We start from the raw sequence: 26,467 nt of genomic DNA on the forward strand, positions 1-26,467 counted from the left end.
TACACCTATATTGCATCGGATGTCTAAGGTCTATTAAGATATAATTATCCTGGGATGTTTATAATGGCTCCATCCTGAGATGATACGATGATATGGTACGGATATCTATGATATGGTACAGATGAGAATCTACCTACAAGAGTAATAAATTGGGTGTTTATATTAGCAGAAACTAGCAGAAACTCGAAAGGGAGTCAGATCCAAACAGCCCTGCCTTTCATGGGCAACTGAATACGTGGGAGAGCCAGCAAGGCTCATTTTGCACTGATATCCCCATAGGGCTGAAGTTTGTCTGCATTTATCAGTGAGGAACTTTTCTGTGAGTTGCCATATCCACCAAGCTAATCCCTACTGTGTTTACTATGCCAGTAACTCGTGAAACAGATTGGTTTTTACTTGCTTTGATATGAATGATAGTGTGAACTAAGGAGATTTAACATTAGAATTGAAAAACATAAATGCTTCATAAAGGAACAGAGCGTATAACCATAAGTTTATATTACAAAACGATTACATGTATCAGATCAGATCTCATTATAGATGATGTACACCCGTCTATCTATGTATCTATCCATCTATCTCTATACAGTTTATAGCTTCATTACATTTGAGTCACTATCTTCACATTTCAAACTTGTCAAATACTTACCCGTTTTGAAGAGATTTCCATAGAAATAATAGGAACTGGCACCTAGAAAATAGGAAATATTTCCTTGCTTAGAAAAAATAATATTTTTGGTATGACAATAAATTGGGTAAAATAGTGTTGATGTTTACTTATTATATTCAGCTTTGCTAGACACTTTGACTTTCTTTACGTTCTGATGCTACAGAAAGATGTGAGGAAATTGTGATTTTCAGAAGTATTGCTTTAAAAGAGTTTAATTAAAAACAATCAGCCAACACTTAATTCAGGATTATTGGAGCCACAGGAACACTACAATTTCCCTGTCAAACATGACATTAGCTCTTGCCACCACTGAATCTCTTTTGTCCTACTTGAGAGTGATAAGTGGAGTGTTCTTTATAACAAAACATTCATTGAAGATAAGATAAAAATAGCAGGAATTCCTTCTTTTACCATTGTCCTCTCTACCCTCTGCTCAGATTTCCTGGAGCAATGGCAAGACATAGTCCCTATTGAAAACTACCTTTATCAAGAGGGGCAATTTCTGTGATTTTCCCCCCAGGGGAAATATATACCAGATTTAAATATCTAAGTTCGGATGTTAGATATTCCCTATGGTTGGAAGCAGGTTAGCCTCCTACTTTATGTGGCTAACATGACATGATGTGAATACTCACTAAGAGAATTTCATTATATTAGCTTTGCCATATACCAAATACCGAGCTTTAGTCATGGGTTATTCTTAAACAGAACGGAGTTTTGTCTCACTAGGACTCAGGTTTGCTCACTGTAAAGACAGATTGACTGATTCACTCTTTCTGAGGATTGGGCTTTTTTTATCTGGACCTCATTTAAGCTTCCAAGATTGTAGTAGGCACATTTTTGTGCATGCAGTTATACTCTTTTAAATACTTAATTGGATACGAGGGAAAATTAAGTAAAATGCAGTAAGTTTCTAATTAAGTCACACTACAACCTCCAAGCATGTAAACAGAAAGACAGTAGACCTGGTTTGCTGCAATACGCTTCACTACTTGGGCTATAACTCCACCTCAGAAAAACTTCAGTTGAAAATAACTAGATCATTAGAAAATTTCTTGCACAGAACTATTATATATTTGACTATCCTCAGATTTTTTAGACATTTTAATTCTGCAGAAAATTTCAAGACTTGTATATATGCTTCATATACAGCACAGTTCACCTTGAATACTTGCAGCTCTTCAAGAATCACTTCTTCCATTGATTCTGTCTCTTGATTGTAAATTGTAATGACTTTCAGCACAATTCCATTATCTGGGAATAAATTTAAAAAGAAAAAAACAAAACAAAACTAAAGGTTATAATTGGTGGAAATATTTATATGGCCTTCAAATACATTAAATGACTTCTTCAAACTGATAATAGATAGAAATTTATAAATATGTACAGGTAGTTGCATATTGCTGTTATTGATGAGGATTCTTACTCTTAGAAAATAAACATGTATGACAATTTGTTCCTGGCAAATAAGAGTCAGCTGAGACATCCCGGAGCTATATGATTAATTGACTTGTATTTTTCAAACTCTGGATCATAACCCCTTGGTGAGCTGCAGAAGGATCAAAGAGGGTGACCATATTTCAGAAAAAGAAATGAGAGTAGGCAAGAGCTGAGTCCATCAAGACAAGGGAGTGTAAAGTAGCTTTAATTATAGGATCTGAGTGTTTACACTAGTTAGGAAACTAGTAACTATCCTTAATTGCTGGCAGCAGCTCCGTTCCTCCAGGCAAGAGTACAAAAACCTTCAGGGGTTCATTGTCCGCAGTTCTCACCCTCCTCTAGGGAAACACTGAGCTGCTGTTGAGCTGAAGGTGTTAATCAAAGGAAGGTGAACCAAAAAAAAGCTGCACATTCAAAGAGTCTAAGGCACATTGGAGTTTACATTTATCAGCCTCTCAGTCACTACAACTCTTGCAGGAAATTAAAACACACGAATAGCATCTGGTCTTCCACCACTTCAGCTTTGTCTTGCTGACTATTATTAGAATAGTCTTGCTTTCCTTAATCTGAAAATCTGTCATCAACAATGGCAAATATCACTTCCTTTCTTCTGTTACTTTCAGTCACCTTTGATTTACAGGGGAAATATTAAGCAGACAACCACTGGGAAAAATGTTGAGCAAAAGATCAAAGGGGCAAACAAAGAGGAACCATTAAACTGGGGTCATACACCACTTCTCAAAGAGAATATGTAATCAAAGGCATCCATTTTGTGGTGGAACAGTAAAAAGAAATTGCATTCTGAGCTCTGATTTTCATAAGTAAGTCCCTCTTCAAATCTTGCTGACAGACATGTGAAAGTTAGCCCTGACGTTCAGACTTCGCCTTTGATAAACCTTTCTAACCTGCACTGCTACCCTAAGGAAACTTCTGCTCGTCTCTAAGACCCTATTTACTCATGTTACACAGCAGGTGTTGAACTCGGATAAAAAAAGATTAACCCTTTCTAACATTATATTGCCAAGAGAAGCAGTGAGCTTTTTGATGGGAGCTTTGCCAGAGCAGAGATTGCAGGGTTCGATTTAGAGTTTCTAAAGCCCAAATTCCCATGCTGGAATTTCTTGTCTCAAGATTAGACATCTTGAGAAGACCAAGCAGCTGCTGGGTGCCAGTCCAGCACAGCTCTACAGCACACACTTAAGTCCCCTTGGATTCAACTTTGCTGAACAGAGGACTTGTGTAAAAGAGTATTTGATACAATATCTCAATCACAAATGCAAGTGGAAAATATGAAAAATCTAGGCACCATTATAAAATCTGCTGTACAGAAATAAGTGACACATGGCACAATGTTCTATAGACCATGCTAAGTCCAATACCGAGACCATACTGAGACCATTTAAAAGCTTAGAAAACAGCACTAATCTAAATAAGCCTTTGCTATTCTACAAACATGCTTCTTTTGAATGTTCTCAACACTGAAATGTGCTTATCAGAGGAATTTCATTAGTAAAAAATAATTCACTGTAACTGCCTTCCCAGACAAAATGGTCAAAATGATTTGTGATACCACTCCTGTTGTTAAATTGATAAAATGTGAATGTATGAATCCTTGGATTTTTTCCAGACAGATTAGATGTGACTGAAGTCTTGTCTAGTTCCAGGCTTTCCTCTTATTTTCTTAAGTTTTCTTACTTTTCAAATACCATTAGAATGTGTTTTTTTCTCTGGTTGCTTAGAGTTAGGGCAGGTCTATGATATATTTTACCTCAATCATATTTGTTTGGTAGATGTTTAAAAGTCCTCTTTAAACAAGCCCTCTGTATCTTATGAAAATGGCACAAAAGAAAGACAAGAAAACTTGGCAGAAAACTTCTAACAGTTTCTTTTTAAGAAACTTGGGTATTTCCTCCTTCCTTCCTCGAGCTGTGTTGTAACCCAAATCTGGAAGCTGGCGGTTTCTTTTTAACAGTATCAGCTAGACTTGTGGTCTCCAAAATTGGGGAAAATAAACTGTGGAATAAAGTCAGTAACTTGAACTGATATTTTTGAAAATCATATCACCTTTGTTTCTCTCAGGTCTCTAGGCCTCAGCTCAGAACTATGCTCAGATACGTGATTGTGTTCTGAAGTTTTAAAAATATGGCCAGTTGTTCAGGAATTTAATTTAAGGTTCTTGTTTGGAAAGGGAAAAAAAAAAAGGAATCGTATACTTAATTTTCTCTTCCTAGTCTTTAAATGTTTCCCTACCATTATTTTTCTATATGTTATCAGCACAGTGAAGCACATGTCTAGAATGACTAACCTCCTCTGTAAGGTGAAGACTGGTGCAGTCAGGCAAAGAATGATTGTTAAAAAGGAATGTTGTATTGATTTTTTTGTTTTGGACTATATACAACTTAATTTCATTCATCCTGGAGGTAAAAAAAGCCTATTAAATAAATTGTCTTCCTTGCTTTCTTTAATTTACCTGTGCCAATGAACAAGACATCATATTGCCCATCTTCAGCTTCCACTCTGTCCACCGCTATTTGTTTAAGATTGTACTTTCCATCTGTTTTAACTAGTATTGGTCTCTTATGAACAGGCTTGATGGGCTGATACATCAGTGGATGACTCCTGGCAAAATGGACAGCTTCATCAGGATAGTCTTTAGTGGTAGTGTACAGACCGCCATTCACCTTGCTGGCACACTGCAAAAAACATAAAACATAGATTATCCTGAAGGTTTGCCGAATAAATTTTCAAAGACAGGTCTTGTTTTCAAGGGTAATGACAAGTCTACAGAAAACCTGGCATAAAAAAAGACACAGAAGACCACAGCAGGAATTGGGACAGTGAACTTTATGCTTTATGCATGTGTGGATTATTTATTGTGAGAAGCCAAGAAAGGGAATGCTGAACAGAGCGTTGGCATTGTCACGTTTAGAAAGAGGGAGCTCCTTCCTCTCTGGCATACTAAGAGCGGAATAAATAGTGACACTTTTAGATTTTGACAACAACCATAGTGTTTATGTGTTCCCCAAATTCATATTGAAGATGTAATCAAAATGCTCATTGACAGAGTTAGGAGAAAGGGGTTTCCTGTCCCAGTAGAGACACAGCCATGTAATGTCAGCAGAATACTAATGCTTGAAATCACTCTCTAGTCTTATTACTTTTGATTGCAAAATGTATTACCATAAGAAACTAAGTACACTTAAAAATGATGCCAGCAGCAACAGTAATTTTTGATCTCAGGCATTCTAACAGTATTACATTTGATTCTAACTCCTAACTCACGCTGACAGTATTATATATCACAGTTTAGCTTGAAATACCAATGTCTGAATTGATAATCCTACTGTTTTGCAAAGCAAATAGACTTTATATCAATGATTGATTAAAAGAGGCTTGGTCCTTTGGTCAAATGTGCAATTAGGGATAATTTATTGTATTAAACAGAGAATTTAATTTTAGGATGCTTTGTGAAGGATATAGTATTCCCTAACTGAACATAGATTCTACATTTCCAATTTGCTTCATGATGTCTCATTGAAACCATTTATGATCAAGCAGGAAATATCTCAGTAACTGTTTACTTTCTCCAAATATTCATAAGACAGTGCGGTTTTAAGAAGCATTTCAAGCAAAGCCACAGTAGCAGCCTTTCCCTATTTAAATTGGATTTTTCAATCAATAAAATGAAATAAAATACTCTTTATGTTTACTGGAAACAGTAATTTTAAACTTGTGGTCAACTGTAATTGACAATAACAAACTCCTGCACTTGTCAAATGGGGCAATGTTTGTTTCCACTTTTGGGGCTTAACTACAGGAAAGTATTTGTTCAGTGTTGACTTTAAAATAATTGTCTAATCAACCTAGTAATGGAATTTCACCGGCTGTTTGCAATAAAGAGACAGAGCTGGAGCATGAAGACAGGCTAAAGCTCTGCTTTCCATGCACTGCACAGCATAGCAAGTGAATAGACATTGCCAGGTTCCCTTTGCAAAGTTCTAGCCCTGGAGAGATTTAATAAAAATAATCCTTCACAGGCTTTTCATTTTTAATTAAATAAAACCAAATGGTGTAGAAAGGAAACAGTAGATGCAGCCATCTCTGAAGTCTATCAACGCCATTTTTGAGGTAACTGATGTCATTCCCAGAAGCATCACAGTCTAAATGCACTAAAAGAATCAGCAAAACAGGAGCAGAGATTACGGCAGAAGCAGTGCTTCAAGCAGACTTCAGAGAGCAGTGGATTGCAGAGTCTGTCAGAACCTGTGCGACTCTTAACAGTGGGTTTCTGTTTATTTAGCTTTAAGCTCTACTCTCATTCCTTATAGACTCCATCTCTACCCATTCAATAGCTGAGATCAAAGAGTGCTGACTCAGAGATGCCTAATAGTATGTTATTTTTGGCCTCTTGTCACTGTCACTCCTGTAATGGGAAAGGTAGTAGGATTCAGCTTACCAATATGCTGACCTTTTCTTTGGAGTGTGAAACCTAACACTGTGGGCTACAGCCCGAAACATGCTTTCTCTTCATGCTACTGGAAAAGCATTGAAAAGACCTCTCAACTGTGCCCTAAATGAGCAGCCAAAAATGAATCAATTAATCCTCTGTTAGCTGGCAGAGCCAACTACTTCAGCCTCTGATGTGCTCCGCAACACACGGAGACAAACATGATTAAATCGATTAACACCCAGGAAAGACCTGGTTCCTCAACTAACTTGTTCCATGAGATTGGGAAAATTACTTGCACCCTGCTTTTATGTCTGTTTCAGCTCCTACGCCTTGCCTGTTGGGGGGGCTACAATCCAGTCTGACCCAAATGTGGCCATTCAGAGCCAAGGGAGAGAAGCATCGAAAGTGAGTGGAACTTAGGGCAGCCTTTCTGTAAGTCACTGTCGGCTTTGCTGAAGTGCTGGCTCAGTGTTCTCTCCTTCTTGCCAAAACCCCACCATTTAATCTTCAGTGCTAGGAGATATCAATGTAATGACTGTAGTCATTAATACTGAATTCATGCCTGTGTTTAATGCTACTCCAAATAACATATGTGAGGTGTTCTACTGCCTGGAAAAAAAAATGAATACCACTTAAAGAACTTGGACCATATAATCTTTGTATAATATACAGTCATTCTGCAATCCATGCATGGTACTGTCTCATTATTTGGTAAAACTGCAAAACCTATAAATTTGCTATATAAAATGTCAAATATGAAACCAATAATTCCTTTGAATTCAACCATTTTGCTCAAAATGTGATCATTATCTGATTTTCTCTCCTGACTCAATACCAATGACTTTGATCTACATCAAACAAACAAAAAAACATTTGATATTGATGTCAGCACCGCTACAGTGGTAGCTTATGGGCCAAGATTGTCAAATCATATTCATAATGTTTAAATCCTAGATAATCTCTTTTTTGGAGCATCCACTTCTGCATTTTGACTTATGTCTCTAACCCCAAGAGAAGCAGAGGAAAACATTAATTTAAAATGAGAGAGGGCATGCATTCGAAATCATACTACAGGGAGAAAGGCTGTATTGGCATGGACTAGATAAGCTAATAGGCCTTTTCACATCTCATTCCTGCGATTCAGTGATAAATGAATTGTACGCAATGTTTATTTCTGCAAATGATTGCTTTTAGTATAAACAAGAATATTGATTCAGTTAGCAAAGGAAAAACAACACTGAAAGTAATGCTCCAGCAACTGTTTATTCCACCGTTAAGCTCAAGAGAGCGAGCCCCTAGCCTGCAAGAAGATAAAGAGGTGAAGTGTGAAAACTGGGGGGGGGGTGGGGGGTGTTAGGCAAACAGCTATTAGAAATGTCTTTGCATCTCACAGAGTCAAAAATCTGCACAATGCTGACATGATAAGGGGCAGACCTTCTGCCAGTGTAAACAAAAGCAGCTTTGCAACAGATGACAATTGCCACGGGTGGGTAAGTAGTTGTATTCCCAAAAGGTAAGGGGCGAAGAAGAAATCCTTGACGTGATGCTTCTCTGGGTTAGCCTGGCCTTGCCTGCTGTGGGGCTCCTCCTGACTTGCAACAGGAAGGGGAAGGTGCAGGAGGCCCTGGTTGTGCCCCTTCTGTGAGATGCTGATGGGCCCCTGCAATGCAAAGGGCACCCTCACGCCGTGCTGACAGGCAGTGAACGCGGGGGTGCTCTCCTCACCCCCCGAGCTGGGATGTGAGAGTCCTGGGCTAAGATACTACAGGGACAGAAACTTCAGAAACACCTAAAAAGAGAGTGAAACAGGAAAAGGGTTTGAGATGAAAATTACGTGTGATGCCTTTGAGAAATCAACATAGAAATTAGGAATTCCTTGTAGAAATTATTTACCTGTCTCTAAGTAATGAGTTTGTGATTTCCTCCAGAATTTCTATTTACCAAATGAAAATCTAAGTGCCAGGCAGGAACAACTCTCTACGTGATGGCACCTGTATAGTTGCAGAGTATGCTACAATAGTTGCCAGATTAATTGTATTTTCAAAATATGTCTTGTTTCTTTTCTTCACTTAATGTCTCTTGAAAAATAAAGATGTTTGTAAAGAAACTTGTGTGAAAATTAGCAAAAAGCATGAGTGATTTTGCTGAGTTTGGTTCTTTGCAACTTTGTTTTAATGTTTCTATACGCTTTGTAAAGGGTACAGAACAAGAATGTTAATAAGCTCAGGAACCTGATTTGAGGGTAATAAAATCTCACTCTTTGATGTCTGAAAGCAAACCAATGAATTGTGAGGATGCTAGACCATTGCTTCTAGAAAGAATCAGTCTTGAGAGAAGGACCTCAGGTGATGGAGGGTTTACTCCTTATCTACAAACGTGTTTATTCTGATTAGTTACTTTTGTTAAAGTCTATGTCCCATTTCTGACCTGTGCACTGATCTAAATTATAGAAGTATTGAAATTTGATCTTTTTTGAAAAAGAGATAAAAAAAAGGAATCAGAACCACCTGATCTTGAAATAGCGGGTCATCTTTTCTTTTTTCTTCCTTTAACACTTGTTAAATGCCCTGGTTTCAGCAGGCAATAGAAGAAAAGTGAATTGCCTTGTGTAAGCTTGTTTTTTCTGGTAATAATCTTATTTACATTGGAAAATATTGCATGTATCTTAAATATATTTTTTTAAATGTAAATATAGGTACATGCTTCTAGTTCATCCTGGCTTTATTTTCTCAAGTCAAGTCAGTAGGGACAATTTGTTCTCCAGAAAGTTCCATTAGAAAAAAACCTCATGGTTCAGTCAATGCACTTAAATCAATTTGATTTTTCATTTATTTCTTTGGCAATTAGATTAAAGTTATCAAGGTTCAGACACAAAAAAATGTGTCAGCAGCCAAATTGAGAAGAACAGTTATTCTAGGCTCAATAGAAAGTGAGGTTCCTTCCCAGATGATGCACTTACTGCTTCTGAACGCAGCATCTGACCCACCTTCTATAGGTGCCTCTTTCTACCCCTATTGCTTGGGGTCCTAACTTTGGGACCTTAACACCTTAACACAAGGTTGCTAAATTCAAGTCCCAACAGGATTCTGAAAAACCTTATGTACTTAATTCCACTATTTTCCTTGGGAAAGGTATGGGTCTAGTGCTTGATTAAACTTATTGCTGAGCCATTCCACACTTTTCCAGAAATGCTAAAGTATGTATATATTCAAATAAAAATATCCTGAACTGTGAAGTCAAGAAGGTTTATCATTAGCAGTAGTCTGCTTTTTCTTCCCAAATTCATTTACATAGCAAAGCAATGGAAAATAGATTGTACTTACTGAACCAGGTCTAGGATAAGGTACTTTTCCTTCATATAGAGCCCAGTGGTATTCAGGTCCTTCTTTATGAGCATATGGTCCATTGAAAGCTGCTCTGACACTTGCCATGTGGTAAACACATATAGCATATCCTCTAAATATATTGCTATGAAGTAAAATTCAAAGACATTATTAAAGCAATATGTCACATTCTGTACATATAATACTGGTATTATTTTGTAGTTAAAAACAAGTCATGTTTCAACAGTATTCAGGGAGAAAAAACTACTTATTGTTTCCTATATGCTTTTCTTATAACTGTTGTGTCCAATGTTCTTTACAAAGTCTTTAATGTATTTATATTTATAACATCTCTCTGAGGAAACTCTGTGTTGTTATCCCAAAATTTGAAGATGGTGAACACAGGCTCTAAATTACTTCTTTATAAACACAAAGGAATCGCAGCAAACTGAACTCAGGTCTTATATGTCTTTGATTAGTGACTTAAACAGTTAACCATTTTTCTTCTCTAAGACTTTTCCTGTTGTTACTTTGGAAAGATGGGAACCATCCAGTGCTGACTGAAATGAACAGGAGTCTTTTTATATTGAGTGGGAATGTTGGTTGGTGTTGTTAGCTAGATCATCAAGACCACTCTATGTAGATCAATCCACATGAAAGTATCTTCTTTACTTTTAAATTTTATTCACTTAGTTCCGGAGAAGCAAGTCATTATTTTTTAAAGAAGCATCAGTGCTCTCTACAAAGAGACTATCTCTGAAGACTCCAGAAGGTGATTCAGATCATTTTAATTAGGTGCTCAGCTTGCTTTATTGGCATAGGGAGCCAGCAGGAAATGCTAGGTGCCTGCATCCCTAGAGGACAAGATCTGCTTTGCTTTATTCCAAAAAAATACATCAGGAGAGTGAAATAGTGGCAAAACCACAGCTGCTCTCCTCTACCAGTTGCATTCTAAACTAACAGTTGGATCTCCAAGAAACAGGTACTGCGTGCTTGCACTTGAACTAGGCTGCAGTGGAAAAGGAGGCCACCAGCAACATCACAGCTGGTGGTTTAGGCTACACTAACAAGTTAGTAGGAATTTAAGCTGCTATCTACTTAAACTTGAATTACAGTGGAGCTCTTAAAGGAAGACAGGTGCCTTTGATAGGCTGCTCTTATAAGCATGCAGGAGTGCATATACTTTGACACTAGGAAATTTTCAAGCAGAGAAACATTTAATTAATTTATGATCCAGGTAGACTGGATCATTGAATGAGACTTCAAGCCCCTGAGTGTCATAGAGCGGTTTTTACATTAACAAGGAAGCCCACTGTGAATAGAACAGGGATTAAACTGTTTACTATATATTTGCTAAGGATATTTATCATGCAGCTTCTATCTCTTCAATAGGCTGTTCAAACATTCCTCTATTGCTGTTATTATTTCTTCTAGTTGTTTACCTTGTAGTGTTGAAGAGGCCAAATATCACTGGATTTTTGTTATCACGAGTTTGCAGCAAAAACACATCCTCTGTAAAATTTAAATGCAATGTTATTGGTAGCAAACTACTTTTCTCAGCCCCAAAAGAGAAACTCCATTGCTTGTTAGAAGTGTAATCCTATTTTACTCATATATGCTATTTAATTTTACGCAGATTTTAAAAGAACTCTTTAAAAACAATGCAAAAAGTAAAGGCATAATTGATGACAGTCAACTCCATATGCATAGAACTTCATATACATTGGAAAAAAACCACTAACTACCATTCCCTGTTAATGAATACAAGTACAATATTTGACAGTTAGGTGTGTTATCATGAAAGTATATGTTTTTTATGATGGTTTTAAGTTTGTTGCAGTCTAGGATATTTACCTAATTCATCAAAATGTGTATCAATTCCGTTTCTCCCTGGCACAGAGCAAACTAGCCTGGTTTTGAGGAAAGTGCTCCATTTATTCACGAGCATTCGCTGGCCTCCCATATCATTCTGCGTAGAAAGAAACAAATGCTGATGGTAATTTGAATGAGTAAGTCTAGAAGCACAAACATCTCTGCTGAATTAGCCGCTCAGTGTATCTTTTAATGTCAAAAGCATGCATTTTCAAACCACATGTCTATTATGAGTATTATTTCTCTGGAGTCAGTTTTCAAGTAGGATTGCACTGATCAAGTCCAGGTCTCATTAAGAGCTGTGGGTTTATAAGAATTTTTTAATTTTGTACCACATCCATGGATAGTTTTAACTCTACAGCTGTTGTAAAACTTTTTTACTTCTCATTTTTGTTAACTGGATGTACTGAGTACGTTAGCAAAGTTCAACTTTGCTTTAGGAACTCAGTGCGGGGTTAGATCAACACATTTTGGAAACTGAAGCCCTGAATCTATCTATACAGCAGGTACAGCTGGGGCAAGTCTGAGGCAAGTGTCTACATGGTGTTCTAAAAATTTCTCAACAACTTTAAATAATTCCTGCTTTGCTATGGCTGTCTCATCTTTTTCTTGCTATTGCGACTGTCGGACTGTCAAGAAAAGGGGGCATTTATTACTACTTAGTAATCAGATTCTGTAACCTTTGGGTAGCATCCTGAAAGCTATGACCTTATATTCAGGTAGACTGTGTAACTGACTGTTGAAGGCTCTGTATTAGGCTTGCAAAAATCCTCTCATAACTTAATTCTAAACTACTGAAATTAATTGATTTCCTCAGCTTCACATTGAGATCTTACAAAAACAGAGATCTGTTTTCCTCAGAAAAGTAGAAATATACAGAGTAGGTGCCTCTGTGTTGCAAAACGTGTTACAGCTCAGATGAAAATGTAAAAGCTGGGAAAAAAAGCTGGTTCTTGAATCACCAGCTAGCTATATTTTGTATTCATTAAATCAAATTTGAATTATAGCATATGGCTGTGAAGTTCATGTCCAGATGATAAAGGATTTGGAGTTTTGGACAAATGGAAGAGAAAGGTCTGTGAGATTTTGGTTTAACCCATGGCTAGAGATAAGACATTCAGGAGGATATATTTCAGACTAGAGGGAACTATTAAAATAATCTATTCAGACATCTACCAGAACATAGGCCAAAGAATTCTACTTCAGATCTTGATGCAGGCTTGAATTCAGAAAGCCAACTGGCTTTCTTAGGCTGCAATTTGGTACTTTGCATACTTCAGATGTTTTAAGTTATACATGAGTACTCCTTAAGAAATTTTAATAGGTAGTATGCTGGTAAGCATATGTGACATATAATATACATTGAGGTGACAGAAGATTTTTAACTTCTATCTTGCTCTTTACCCAATAGTTTTAGGAATGTATCCCCTACAGTTAGGAGAGGGAATGCAATTTTTTTCAGAAACAAAATCAGATGCTAAGAAATATACTTCTCATTCCTTCCTTTAATCTAGCAGATGTAGTCCCAACGGATATGGGAGACCTCCTCCCATCAGCCTTACCGTAGTTCAATTAATAGTAAAGGAATGCAGCCAAACTACATCAATTGTTCAGGGAGGACCAATTATGGACAGCTTAATCTGGGAGATCATATGTTAACAGTGCTCCTCTCCAGCAACTGCCAAAGATCTTCCTGTGTGTGCGGCCAGGGAGCCAAAAAGAGATGGGATCAACACACCAGGAGTGTGGCCTGAGTGGGAAATGGATAATTGTGCAGGGCAGTGGAGGGAAGCAAGGTCTTTCCTTATGACTTTTCTGCTCCTTCTGGTAAACCTTATGCCTGGCTGCGATAATAATTTGCTGGACAATTCAATCCTTTGTTCTAGTTTCCTATCTGCACAATTTTCCTTAGTTGCTGTTGAGAAGAAGAGGAATGAGAGATGAAATGAAAACGTTAATTAGCTACTATTTATAAAACACTTTATAGGTGGTTCACATTGCACCTCTCCTATCATTCATGCATCAGAAAGAGGTTTTCAAAATTTACAGAATCACAGAATAGCTGAATTTGGCAGGGGCCTTTGGAGATAGTCTACTCCAACTGCCCTGCTCAAAGTAAGTTGCTTTGAGCAAGTTGCTCAGCAAATTGCTCAGGCCCATGTCCAGTCAGGTTTTGAATATCTCCAAGGATGGAGAGACTGGGCAACTTATGTCAGTGTTCAACCGCCCTGGCAGTAAAAAAATGTCTTCTTGCATTCAGATGGACTTTCATGTGTTTCAATCTGTGCCCATTGCCTCTTGTCCTATCCAGCTGTCTGATAGGGTAGCCATCGACCCTGCACAAATGCAGGTGAGTTTAGTCTGCTCCTTGCTGACAAAATAGGAAGGCAAGAGGGAGCGTCAGAGAGGACTGGTGGCTGGGCTGGTCCTGTCACCAGGAATGTGAGGGAACATCAGTTTATGTCAGCTGTGGGAGCTGCACGAGGCCCTGGACCTACAGCCAATACTAAGGGTGACGGCGCCTTGATCTGAATTGAGAATATGGATGGTAAGAGAGTCCTGTGGGCAACTGCTATTACTGTTACCACATATCAGCACAAAGAGAGATGGAGTTGAATAACAAGATTTCTGAACTTTTGCCCTCCTCTCTCAGCAAAATTCAGCTTCAAGCCCAGACTTCTGATCGCTTTTGAATTTTCTAATGCTTGAGGCTGTTTAAATGTAGGGTTTTCATTCAGACCTATAACTTACTCTCACATACATTAACAGATGCCATATTTACCCAGGGGAGAAGGACCAAAGAAACGTGTATGCTTTTTTTCGTTTAGTTGGGGAATTGGAAAAAGGATCTTACCGCACATACGCGTCCCACTCTGGTATATATGGAATGAGTGCTTGTCTCCGCCTCTAATGCTTTTTCAGTAAAGAAGAAATATACTTTGTTATCATCGTGGTCTTCGTTGTCAGGAATCATGTATGAGCCAACAAATTTTGGTTCTTTAAAAGAAAACAAAAATTAATTTAATTCAAATTTATTAAAACATTCTCTTATTTTTTCAATCCTTAAAATCAGCTGGTAGCAAAGAAAAAAATAAAATTAAAGAATCAGGGATCTGTCAGTCAGAGAGCTACCTAAAGTGAATAGGGTAATAGAAATAGGAAAAAAAATCTATTTTTTTTGTGGGTGGGTATCTATAGAATGTGGAATACATTAATGTCAAATTATTTTTATAGCTCAAATTCACAAATCAATATTCCTTTGTATGTGTGCAAGAAAAAGACCTTTTTCCAGTCCCGCTCTCTGGGGTTTATATATTTTAATTTGGATTAAGCTAAAACCTGGTGCTAATATTCACATAACAATCTCTGATCCCATACCAACCAGGTGTAGGAATGTCAACTTAAGACAAAAAGGCTTTTAGATAAAGAAAAAGCTCAGGTAATTCAGCTAATAGATGTTATATGAACATATATCTTCATAGATAGAAGATGCATTGTGTATCTTTGTCATGAAATAAAAAACTTCTAAATTTTTCCTGTTTTGACATTTTGCTGCAAAGTTGAAACCTAAGTTCAGACTTCAGTCCATGCCTTTATACCTTTTAACCCCACACCAAGCAGAGCTGTGAATGATTTCATCTCACTGAATTCTAGCAAAGTTTTTACAAGTTCTTTAAATGAGAATTTAGTTCATACAATTAGTATGATTTCTTAAGAAGCAGTGGGTAATGTAAATATTTTCTAACTTCCTGTTCTCTATGAAAACAGTCATTGCATTTTAAGACATTGATACAACACTTGCTAATTTTCTGAAGTGTTTTTGATATACATTTTAAAATATTGCCTTTCTGCAAATTTAAATTTGAAGTACAGACAAAATGAAAAGCAAAGGTTGAGGCCATAATTTAGAGAATTCTATATTTAAAATAATTAAATCTTCCAGAGAGAAGAGAAAAGAAACTTCACTTGCATATTTTGAACATCCACCTGATTGTTGCTACCCTTATATAGCCAGTCTAAACACTTAGTTTAGCAAGGCTCTAAGTATTGGACTTAAAGCAGATGTAAGAGTGTTCTAAACATATTTTTTTTTTTTAAATGTGTTTAATTCAAGTCTTAGGTCAGATTCATGTAGGAAGAAGTATGCAGCAGAACTATTTTCTCTCTTCTGATTCGGGAGAAAACTGCCTTGAAATTTGAGAGAAAAAACTTCTATGTCCTTTCACTGAAAAAATGATTCTTACCATATGAATCACCATAAAAGGCAATTATTGACTCTCCTTGCCAAACATTAGCAGTAATTATGTCACTTTTATGATGAAATATTGCAATACTTTTGGAGCAAAACAAATCAAGATTCTGACTCTCCATTTCACAGAAATTTCAAAACTTTGAAATTCAATTACATTTCACATTGAAGAGTATGAAACAATTTCTAAATTTCCCAACATGTGATTTTTCTCAATATTTTTTTGTGGAATATTTTAATTTTCTTCTTTAAAATTACCTGCTTTAACTTTTTATTTCATTTAACTGTGTGATCACCATATGTTTATTATTTTGCGTTATTGCATGAGATTTCTTCACTACACAACTTGGCAAAGATTGAGTTGTTTTATTGCAACATAAAGACAAAATGATCTCATCTAGAAAAAAGAGTACTGTGTTCTAATTAGAAGCTCCCATTAATTAAATAGAGAATTTTAAAATATTATTTTAATTATATCTGGCATAATATGAAATAGTATAGGGTATTCAGAGTATAAATTAAAAGCAATTTTAAAAGTGAAAAATGAAGGATTTAAAAGTTCCACTTGTTAAATCCAATATGTAATCAAAGTAAAGATTTCAATTTGTTCATCCTGGCAGGGGGTTCATGAAAAATTTAATGGAAAAAAGATAGTTTAAACAAATTCATCTCCAAAGGGATATACATATGCATGAATAATATCTTTTTAATTTCTGGTTAAACAGAAATTGTCTAGTCATCCGAAACACCTCTGGCTCTTTCTTCTTCTCCTTCCCATACCTTTCAACAGGCGCTCACTATCAGGTTCAGTTCGGAGATGGGCCATGCGATTCATGGTGCGAAATAGAGCAGCATCTCTTCCCCAGTAGTCACTGTAGAGACCAGTAAAAAGTTCACCACCTGCAGACCATACATTAAAAAACAAAACCAAAACAAAACAATTTGGTAATGCTCTACGGATTATTTTCATTGCATATGATAGGAACTGCATTATAAACATGGCTCATTAGTATTTGCTCAAATTCAGGTAAGAAGGCGAGTCAGTAAGTTACATATAGTCTGAAGAGCATATGGACATCGTTCCTACCAGCACTGCAACATTTACAGTTGGAACAGCATGAGGACAAGAATTTTAAATTTCATTCACGGGCTTGGCCTCGTTTTCAAAACTGACTTAGTGACTTCGGGATAGATTCATACACAAAACATTAAATTAACATCTAACCACATCTGCCGCAATAACATCTGCCACATCAAGCACCTAAGTTCAAAGATCTCACTGTCATTCAGTTAGTGCCTGGCCCTAGAGACACCTACCCTTTGTCAGCACCTAAATTTTCACCAGTGCAAAGACTCTGACCAGTGGTTTGCTTCTGAGCACTTCCAGACATGCCCTGGTCTTGCTAAAGAGAAGCAACAAATTGCTTGGTCCTAGAACTGGAAGGGACATGTTGGGTTTATGAGCAGCCAGAAATAACAGGAGCCAGAAAACGGGATGAAAATGCAGCAGCAGGTTTCAGAGGTTGCAGTGCTAAGGAAAAGAATAGTGATAGCTGCACCAAACCACTGATTTGGGCTACACTGCATGGATACAGCTCAAGGCTGTATCCTTGAAATCATACCTGAATCCAGATTGGACCTCAAACAGGGGAGTGTTTCCTAAGCATAGTTATCAGATTTGGCTCTGTGCAAAACATGGCTGAAAAAAAGATTCATTAGTGAAGCACATACTGAAAATACTGGAGGGCTGGATGCAGTTTTCTCCCCAGCTGGAGAGATAAGAAGCTGTACCTGCTGCCTTAGAAGTGATTTCTATAAACAAGCACATGCTTTATTAGGCTGAGGGGGTTTTCCAGTCAGCCTACTGGAGCTGTTCCTCTTTACCTCAGATAACTACAGTTTGAGTATAACTTGCTGGCTGAGGGGCTTAGGTGTTCAGTAGACAGAGAAAAAGAGCCTATTTTCCTCTGGTCCAGCAATAACTTGTTTTCATATCCTTAAAATATTCACCAGAGTAGGGACAAGACCTGAGATCTCATCCTTTCTGCACAACTAGTGATGAACATTTCCTGAAAAATTTATGGGAACAGAAATTGGGTCCCATTTTCAAAGGATTTAGGTGGCATTCACAAATTAAACAAGCATAGGAAAATATCAGAAATAATATGCTGATTGCAAATAACTGTTGAAAATCTATATGTAGTTGAGTACAACTAGATCATAGATATGTTCAAAAATCCAGCCTATCTCTATCATCTGATCCATCTAAACTTGTGATATCGGATGTATTTCACTTTAATGAAATAACCAGCAATAATTCTACCTTTTAGTTATGCATGGGTGCAATTCCCCTTAACTGACCAAGCATTAAGAATAATATATTTCATATCCCTGTGGACTTAGATTAGAAATTTTTTAGGCCCAATTTAAGAAGCAGACAGTTATTGTCACTAGGTGGCATCCTTATGTTAGAAAACAACACAGCAGGAATTAAACTGCACAAGAAGAGGGAAATAAATTATTTCCCGTTCGTGGTTAATCTGAGTGGAGGTTTCAGTGACACGGCTTCCTACCCCCTAATCAAAATAAACATGACTGATCCATTCAAATAATGTTTGCTGGCATTTTTAAAGGATTACAGCAAAAGCAAGAATTTTGCTTGTTGGTCTCCCTCAAAGTGTGAATTTTGTTTCTCTTAAGAGATATATATGAATTGAATAGTATCGTAAGTCTGAAAAATGATTCCAAAAGGTTTATAGTTTGGCAGCTGGGGCTGGTTCAGAAACCTCTGCTGATTCAGAGCTGAGCATAGTTTTGCCTTAGGCTTTACCATATAAAGAATGGATATTGCCTTGTAAAATACATGGTAGTGATTTAGTGTAAAATATTGGCAAGTGAAATGAAAAGTAAGTATAAATTATAGCATCAGTAGAAGTTAAAGTTACCCAAAACTAATAGAGACCTTTATTTTTTAAACACCACAGAGCTGCTTAAACAACAGAATTTGCCAGTGTCTGAATAATGTTCCAAACAATCTTCACAACCCTAATTAATGAGTTACATTAGTCATAAATCCCCCTTTAAGAATTCCATTGGAAAAATATCTCAGACTGGCTGCTTTTTTTTTTAATTACAGTGATGTGTAATACAAAACATGATGCTTTTATCCTTTCAACACTGTAGTGAATCTTGGAAAATGCATCAGTGCAGGGTAAGTGATTTGTCATACATTGCTAGTAATCAGGATTGACATTTATATGTCCAGATGTTCAGAAGTTTGGATATGAAGCCTATTCCTTCTGTTTGACATAGGTATAAAATGTTAGTATACGTAACTAACCTGCTGGTATGGCATTCTACCATATACCAAGGAAGTTATCACTGATTTTATCTGTGAGATCCTGGGGGGAGAAAATGGAAGTTCCAGTCTTGGATGGATATTGTTCCATGGAAGATATTGTACAGATACAGAAATTAAATCTGATTTTTACCCTGAAGTGTTACTAAACTAAACATAAGACAAGTATCAAGTGTGTGCAGACAGGTCACCTCACCTGAGGAAAGTGAGACAATACTGATGAGTGTGACTGGCAAAGATCTCAGAACAAGAACATTCAACATAATTCTGACATCTTTTGCACTTTTGAGGATCTTCTCTTTTCCTTTTCAATGGTCTTTTGCACATCCTTTAGATCCATGTTACAAATTTTGAACACTGCTAGATTTTTGCAAGTGCTGACTAATCCTAGATTTAGAGACAACATGAGGTTGAGATTTGAAAAATCCTGGCAAGATTTCTACTCTTTTCTCCTCCATTGAAAAGCTACTACTGCATATCAACACCTCCTGTCTTGGTTGCAGGGTTTTATACTGCTGCACATCACACTGATAAACCAGTATCTTCCAGTGAAATTCAACTGAACAATTTCACAGACCTTCACCACGCTTCCCCTCTTCCAGTCTAACCTCAGCTTCATATGTATTTGACAAATTAATTGCTAAAATTTAAGTTTTAACACAACTTGTTTAATTCTGCTAAAACAAGAATAGAAACTTTCTTCTTTCCTTATTTAAACAAACAAGAAAAATCCCATGGACCTCAAAACCCAGTTTTACCTCAAGTGATACATGCATATTTTTTAGCTAGCATTCTTTTCAAGCAAACAAATACATCAACATTAAATTAGGACCACTTAAAAGGTACTCTTTTTTTTGCCCTTTTCTCAGAGCAAAATATTAACAAAACCAAATACAACCTTTTTCTCCTAAAACCAAGAATTCCTAGATGACAACCCTTAAAGTAAAACAGATTGAAGCATGTGATTTAATTTAAAAAACTTAATATATACAAGGGATTTCAATAAATAGGCTGCTTCCACCTCAGAAGTGGGTTTCCTTCGTTTGTTATTGGCATGTTTTGTGTACCTGCTTCAAATTGGAAGGTAATGCAAACATAAGCTATTGTTCTTCAGTAGTCCTTTTTGTGTAAAATCCCCATTATATCATTTTCTACGAAGTGGACTAGCTCTATTATGAATAAAGGAGTAGAACGTAATGAGTAGAACTTAAGAAGCACTTTTCATGCATTTCTTTGACTGTCAGCCAGTTATTACTCACATGACAACTAAAATCAGAATACCGATTCACATTTTTAGCAAGTGATACTTTTCACAGTAGGAAAAAAACAAATTCAAAAGAAATTAGCTATTGCTTAGCTGGTAAACTTCCTCTCTATATTTGTATTTTCTGTCTGTCACTCAAGTATTAGGTCTTCTGTTTTGAGAGAAAATGTATTTTTTTTTAGTTCATTGTCTAGAGTAAAAGAAAAGACACAAATACATGGAACTGTTTTAGCACTGTAAAACCAGAAAATAGTATTGGAATGGATTCCCTGGATAGAAAAACATATTCAAATGTAGTTTAGGTTTTTCACCACTTGCTTGTGATATATTGCAGGTAACAAAACATAGACACAAACTAATTTCTCAGCTTTCAAGAGCTAGTGTGGTCTAAGTTAATCAGTGTGCATGATCTAATATCAAAAATAGTTCTGGCTATTGAAAGCAGATGGGAGAGTTCATTAGAAATAGAAGTCCATAAGCTTTATATGCCGTTTATCTAAACACATACATTTTATTCAGCCTGTCTGCCATCCAACATCTGTTCTGTTTCCTGATGCTGACAATAAATTGCTAAAAGTTAATTGTTCATAAATTGAGGAATTCATCACAAGCTACTTTATCACTGGGTCAGATAACCTGTATAAAACTTATGACAGTGTGGCTATTTAGTTTTAAAGCCAAGTCATGAACTATTGTTTTCTTGAAGTGGGTATTTTAACTGATGTGTTGAAATACATGAAGAGATACAGAACAAGAGATTCTCTTTCTTCCTAAATTAATCTAGCTAAATCTGGTTCTAATTAGTGATGGTGCAAATGATCTTTCAAGATCAAGATTTTAAAAGCTTTTGTACTTTTATCAGAGGTATGTAAAGTTTCCTTGTTAGTCTAATCCTCATTGTTAATCAATAGCCATGCTGGTGTAGGCTGCTGTGTTAATGTGAGTTGCAGAGGTGGAAGCAGGTTTTGAATTGTTTAGTTAGGAAGAAGAGGATACTGGAATGTGAAAGCTTTTGCTAACAGGTTTGCATAAAACTTTTTCAAGGACACGCAGGTTAGCTGAACCTACAGGGGAGAGTGGAGGCAACTCTGGGGTGTAGCCTCCAAGGGCACGCTGACTCCATACCAGGAGCAGATTTCACTTTCTAAGAAAACTGGAGTGCATGAGGAGGAAGGGAACCTCCAAGCATTGGAGGAAAGACTGGAAGACCAGTCCTGGAGGGTGCATGGTGCAATTTTCATCTCCTGTCAAGGGGACATGGCCACCATGAGCTGGAATCAGGGCTCGGCTGAATGAAGGAGCATCCCTTCCTTCAGATTGCACTTGGCATTAGAGGTCTCAGTCTCATTTTCAAATGTTAATTGAAAGTTTCTTTAATATTCACTGTGTTTGCATCTATGTTTTCTACCCTTTTCAAATGGATAGCTACAGAGATAAAGGATGTACATTCTGGAGTTTATGGAGCAGCATTAATTCTGTTTATTCTGTAAGCTGTGTGTCTCTAGTTAGTAGAAGTTAGTAGAAGTTAGTAGCATATAGTAGAATACATGGAAATACAAACTTCTTTAGGATATTTTTCCTAAGTGTTGGAAGTGTTTAATTCCAATAGTATAAAAAATATAAAAGCATAAATAAAATAATAAACTCTTTGAAGAATTTTGTTATGCATTTAAAATATCATTCTATGATCACTTGAAATTATAGAATTCCCAATGGAGGCCTAGAAAAACAGCCTTTACATACCTTTCTCAGGTCATATTAGTTTTGATGAAGGGGTGAAAGTTTGTCTGTTTTTTGGTGTTGTATCAGTGATCTGATAAAAATGTATAATTTTCTCCTGTTAATCTTGCCACATTACAGAATTGTTAGCTTTGTGAGATTGATTTTATAAGTCTTTGTCAGTGGATGTCCAAGACTCTGATCAACATTTATCAGGGAAAGGCTTATTTAACGGATTTCTCTTTCAGATAAAACTGTGAGGATCCATAGGACCTCCCATAATCCAGGCAAACTAATGAATAGGCCAGAAACACAAGGACTAACCATTAGTCTTGAAGTGCTCAGTGGGACAATCTGGCTTCCATTTAAGCAAATAAAATTCACATTGATCTCACAGTGGGAACATGATCAGGTTAATTTATTTACTTAGTTCTGTCTGAGGAAAGGTTGAGAAGGACTTCAACATTAGACCATGAGGTTTCAGGCCTACAGCAAATTCCATGGGATGAGTCTTTGTTCCCAGGCTGAGCTGAGACTGGAATCTGTTAAAAACTGTAGAAACAATTTAGAAATAAGGGTGGAAGAAAAGCGTAACAATCTGTGCTTCATGGATTTTGGAAGGTCAGTCGAAATACAGCAGTTTTTTCTGATTCTTTGATGACTTCTTAACCCACTAACTCTTAAGAATTTGAGCTGTAATTTTTTTTTTAATGGGAATGAACAATATTTTGATGAATTGCTGCAATTTAAAAGATTTGGCATTACTGGGGCATACTCTTCTTGTAAGTCATTTGTTAATGTAAAAGAACAAATAAACCCAGCAAGTAAAAATACATCCGTCACTCATGACCAATACTTCCTCACCACTATGGGTAAGCTATATCATTGTAGTTAATAATCAGAGACTTTAGCTGTCTGATTTTAAGATATGAAGTCAAATGTAAATATCAAAGGGCCCTAAAATCCTGTCACTTTTTTATCCCTGAAAAGATGAAAATTTATTTGCTCTTTAGCCTCTGTTTTCTAGATCTTTCTTTTAATGACTATTCCTTTTGAATGCTCAGTTTTCATCTTATTTATGTTTTCTAAAACCAGAAATCCCTGTGTTACTCCCTAAGTGCATCTGGCTTTCACCCTTTACCTGCTGTTCCAGTCTATTTTTAGTCAATGTACTATAATATTGCCAAGACTGTGTTTGCTTGATCTCACAAAATGTTTTCAGGAAAACATTATAGAGGAAAAAACATATGGTTTGCTATACCACAACTTCAAAGGTCCCAGGCCTACAGTGATATACTCACCAGTAAGGCACAGAGGAGCACTATCTCAGCATAGCTTTCTGGCACTGCAGGACTTAGACTGAATTCTGTTTTTATAACTGTTGAGTATAAGATCAACTCTCCTAAGAGAGAATCACCAGTTTTGGATAGTTTTGTTAGAAGGCAGCATTGGAAAAAATCTATTTTGATCTCAAAAGCTGTAATTTATATAAACAATAAATGCTTAATATAAAAACAGTTAAATTCACATTTTTACAAGATGTTTGTTACTCAGATTATGGCTCAGTAGAAGAAAAATAGTAAATTTTGTGTATTTGTCTCAGTGGTGTAAAAGACTAAGCTAGACATATTGCTTTGCTTTGAAGTAAAGCAGGAAATTATTGTTTCCAAAATTACACAACAATCAATTACCTCTTCAGGATGGCACATGTCATATAACATCTACTCACTTCAGTGAGACACCCTTGCTGGAGTTAATGCTGCCTGGGATGTAATATTAATGTGGGCAGCACCATGAGGATTAAGTCTGACATGTCGAAGGTTGCAATGGAAGACTGACAACACTTTGGTGTGCTGAAGAAAGAGACTCAGAATGACAGATTGACAGGACCGTGAAGCTTGTGACATAAAGATCATTACCAATTAAGATGGAGGTGAAGGAAGAACGGGGGTCAAAAGGGCACCTGCCTCGTCCTCTCTCAAATTTGTGCGATTCCAGTTGAAACAGATGATCCTTTAAAAAAAAAAAATCACAGAAAACAGCGTAAACCCTACAGGCAAAGGAAAAAAGTCCTTAAAGATGAGCTTTAACTTTGTTATACCTTTGTAATGGATTGACTTCTTTAGGGAGAAAACACAATTACGGTTACTCACTGATGTACTAGTAAAAATTCTCTGGGTGTCTACAAATCACCTTCGTATGTGCACTGCCCAAAAAGAATCAGTAAAATATGCACTAAAATTGCACTTATTTCATTTCTGTGGGAGTAGGGAGTGAAGATTCCTCTATCTTTTCTCCAAATTATCTAAACTTTAAATAGATATCTAGCCATGGAATGTGTTTTCCCTCTTCAAACATTTTTTTCCAGTAGTTGTTAGATATATCATGCTGTGTTATCTTCTCTTGGTAGCTTTGAGATGTTTATACATCTTCTTCATAAAAGTATGTTTAGGAATGAATCCCCAGTTATGGTTTTCAGAGCAGATGTGATTTCTGCAGTGGATTTAACAGAATATCAGTATAAAAAGAATATTGGCAACTTAGTTTAATTTGTCTGTATAAGGCTTTAAAGGCTGAGAAAGAAAGAATTTACAATTTAAATTCTCATTTGCAATGCTACGTTTGTCCCAGCTTTCTCAAAAGAGCCTATTAATGTCTGATTAAAACATCAAGTGAGAGCACAATATTTTTTTAATGTATATATTAACAAAAAAGCATACCACAAAACATGGGGATGGGGGAGAACAAAAGGGCAAACAGAGAGAAAGCTATGAAAGCTTCATTAAAAATATGCCACCCAGCCATCAAGTGTGTGACTAGCAAACATTTCAATAGTCTAGCAGTTCCAGTTCTGTGTAACAGTTTTACTCAAAGGTCTACTGAAATGCAGATTACATCAACATATTGGATAAATGCAACCTACCTGTTCGGTAAACTAATCTCAGGTTCACACTGCTAATATACTAAGGGAAATGTTTTATGAGGCATAAAATTACATGTGACAGGATCCCAAATCCCCCAGAGTTTTGAGGAGGATCTGCCTTGATCTCTCCCTTACAGCAAAAGTTCTCAAAGAGGTCCAAGAGGCTTTTTAACCATAAAAATCAGGTTTTATTAGACCTGACTTTTCAGGTATTTATTAGAATAACTCAGTATTTTCACAGAAAAAAACTGATATATCTAGACTGGACAAAATAGTGTCCTGGTAGTCTTTATTTAAGTATATGTAGTCCTTTTAGTCCTTATGTCATTATAGCAGGTTCTTTTTTCTGCTGTTGGTTACATTCACGGAATTTTGGGGGGGTTGTAGCATATGCAGCTCGGTCCCTAGAAAGTTTTGCTTTTGAGACATACAGAAACCTGATTATGTGTCTGCTCTCTGCAATGCTGTATTCCCCACTCTCCTTCAGATCACTCACCTATGTCCACCCATCCCACCCTACAACCTACAAATGTCTCTTTTCCCAAGCAAGTGCAATTGCCCCCAAAGCAAAACTGATGTTCTCTTCAGGTAGCTCCACTCATGACAGTTATGCTCTCCTGAAAAAAACATAAAAAGGAAAAAAGCAAAGAAGCAGAAAAGATACTGACCATTGCATGTGATGGAAAATTGGTAAGATAATAATAATAAAACATAATATTTCGAAAGGACAGAAAGAAAAAAGATATAAGGAAAGTGGGAAAGTTGTAGAGCTGTTAGTTCCCATTCATTGATGAATAATTGAATATTTCTATGCGTTTCATTTAAAACAGTTAATCTTGAATTTGTCGCAAGCCCCTCCACTTCAAAGCATTATTCACTCCTTAATCCCCAGATCGGCCAAGCTGATGTACCTATCTTCCATTCCCATCTGTCTAAATAACACATGCCATTTTGCTGAAACTTCTGATCAAAAAGTAAGATTCCCATTAGTTAGAGAGTTTCTATAAAAATGGGATGTAACTCAGACTGTAGTTCTGGAAAAATAAGACATCTGTTTCATGTCTACTTGAAGTGAAAAACCCAACCCAAAATAAAAATAGCAAGCAAAACCGATACAAAATTTAAATAACGGTCCTAAAACTCAGGAGGTAACAATGCATTCAGAATCTCACCTCTCCAGAAGCTCCTGTGTTGGCCTA

General features: G+C 36.6%; 1 protein-coding gene across 1 annotated transcript in view; it reads right to left on the minus strand.

Annotated features, from left to right (window-relative positions):
* The window catches only part of SEMA3E (semaphorin 3E), a 148,054-nt gene that overhangs the window by 13,464 nt on the left and 108,123 nt on the right, over positions 1 to 26,467 (minus strand). Inside the window, exons 5-13 of the mRNA XM_050890720.1 lie at positions 24,265 to 24,358; positions 16,785 to 16,904; positions 14,610 to 14,752; positions 11,738 to 11,852; positions 11,326 to 11,395; positions 9,884 to 10,028; positions 4,581 to 4,803; positions 1,833 to 1,924; positions 650 to 691 (exon numbers count right to left, since the gene is read on the minus strand). Of these exons, the coding sequence (XP_050746677.1) occupies positions 650 to 691; positions 1,833 to 1,924; positions 4,581 to 4,803; positions 9,884 to 10,028; positions 11,326 to 11,395; positions 11,738 to 11,852; positions 14,610 to 14,752; positions 16,785 to 16,904; positions 24,265 to 24,358 (1,044 nt within the window). The remainder of the gene's footprint in view (positions 1 to 649; positions 692 to 1,832; positions 1,925 to 4,580; positions 4,804 to 9,883; positions 10,029 to 11,325; positions 11,396 to 11,737; positions 11,853 to 14,609; positions 14,753 to 16,784; positions 16,905 to 24,264; positions 24,359 to 26,467) is intronic.

The sequence above is a fragment of the Gymnogyps californianus genome, chromosome 1 (genome assembly GCF_018139145.2).
Source record: "Gymnogyps californianus isolate 813 chromosome 1, ASM1813914v2, whole genome shotgun sequence".
Classification (NCBI taxonomy): Eukaryota; Metazoa; Chordata; class Aves; order Accipitriformes; family Cathartidae; genus Gymnogyps; species Gymnogyps californianus.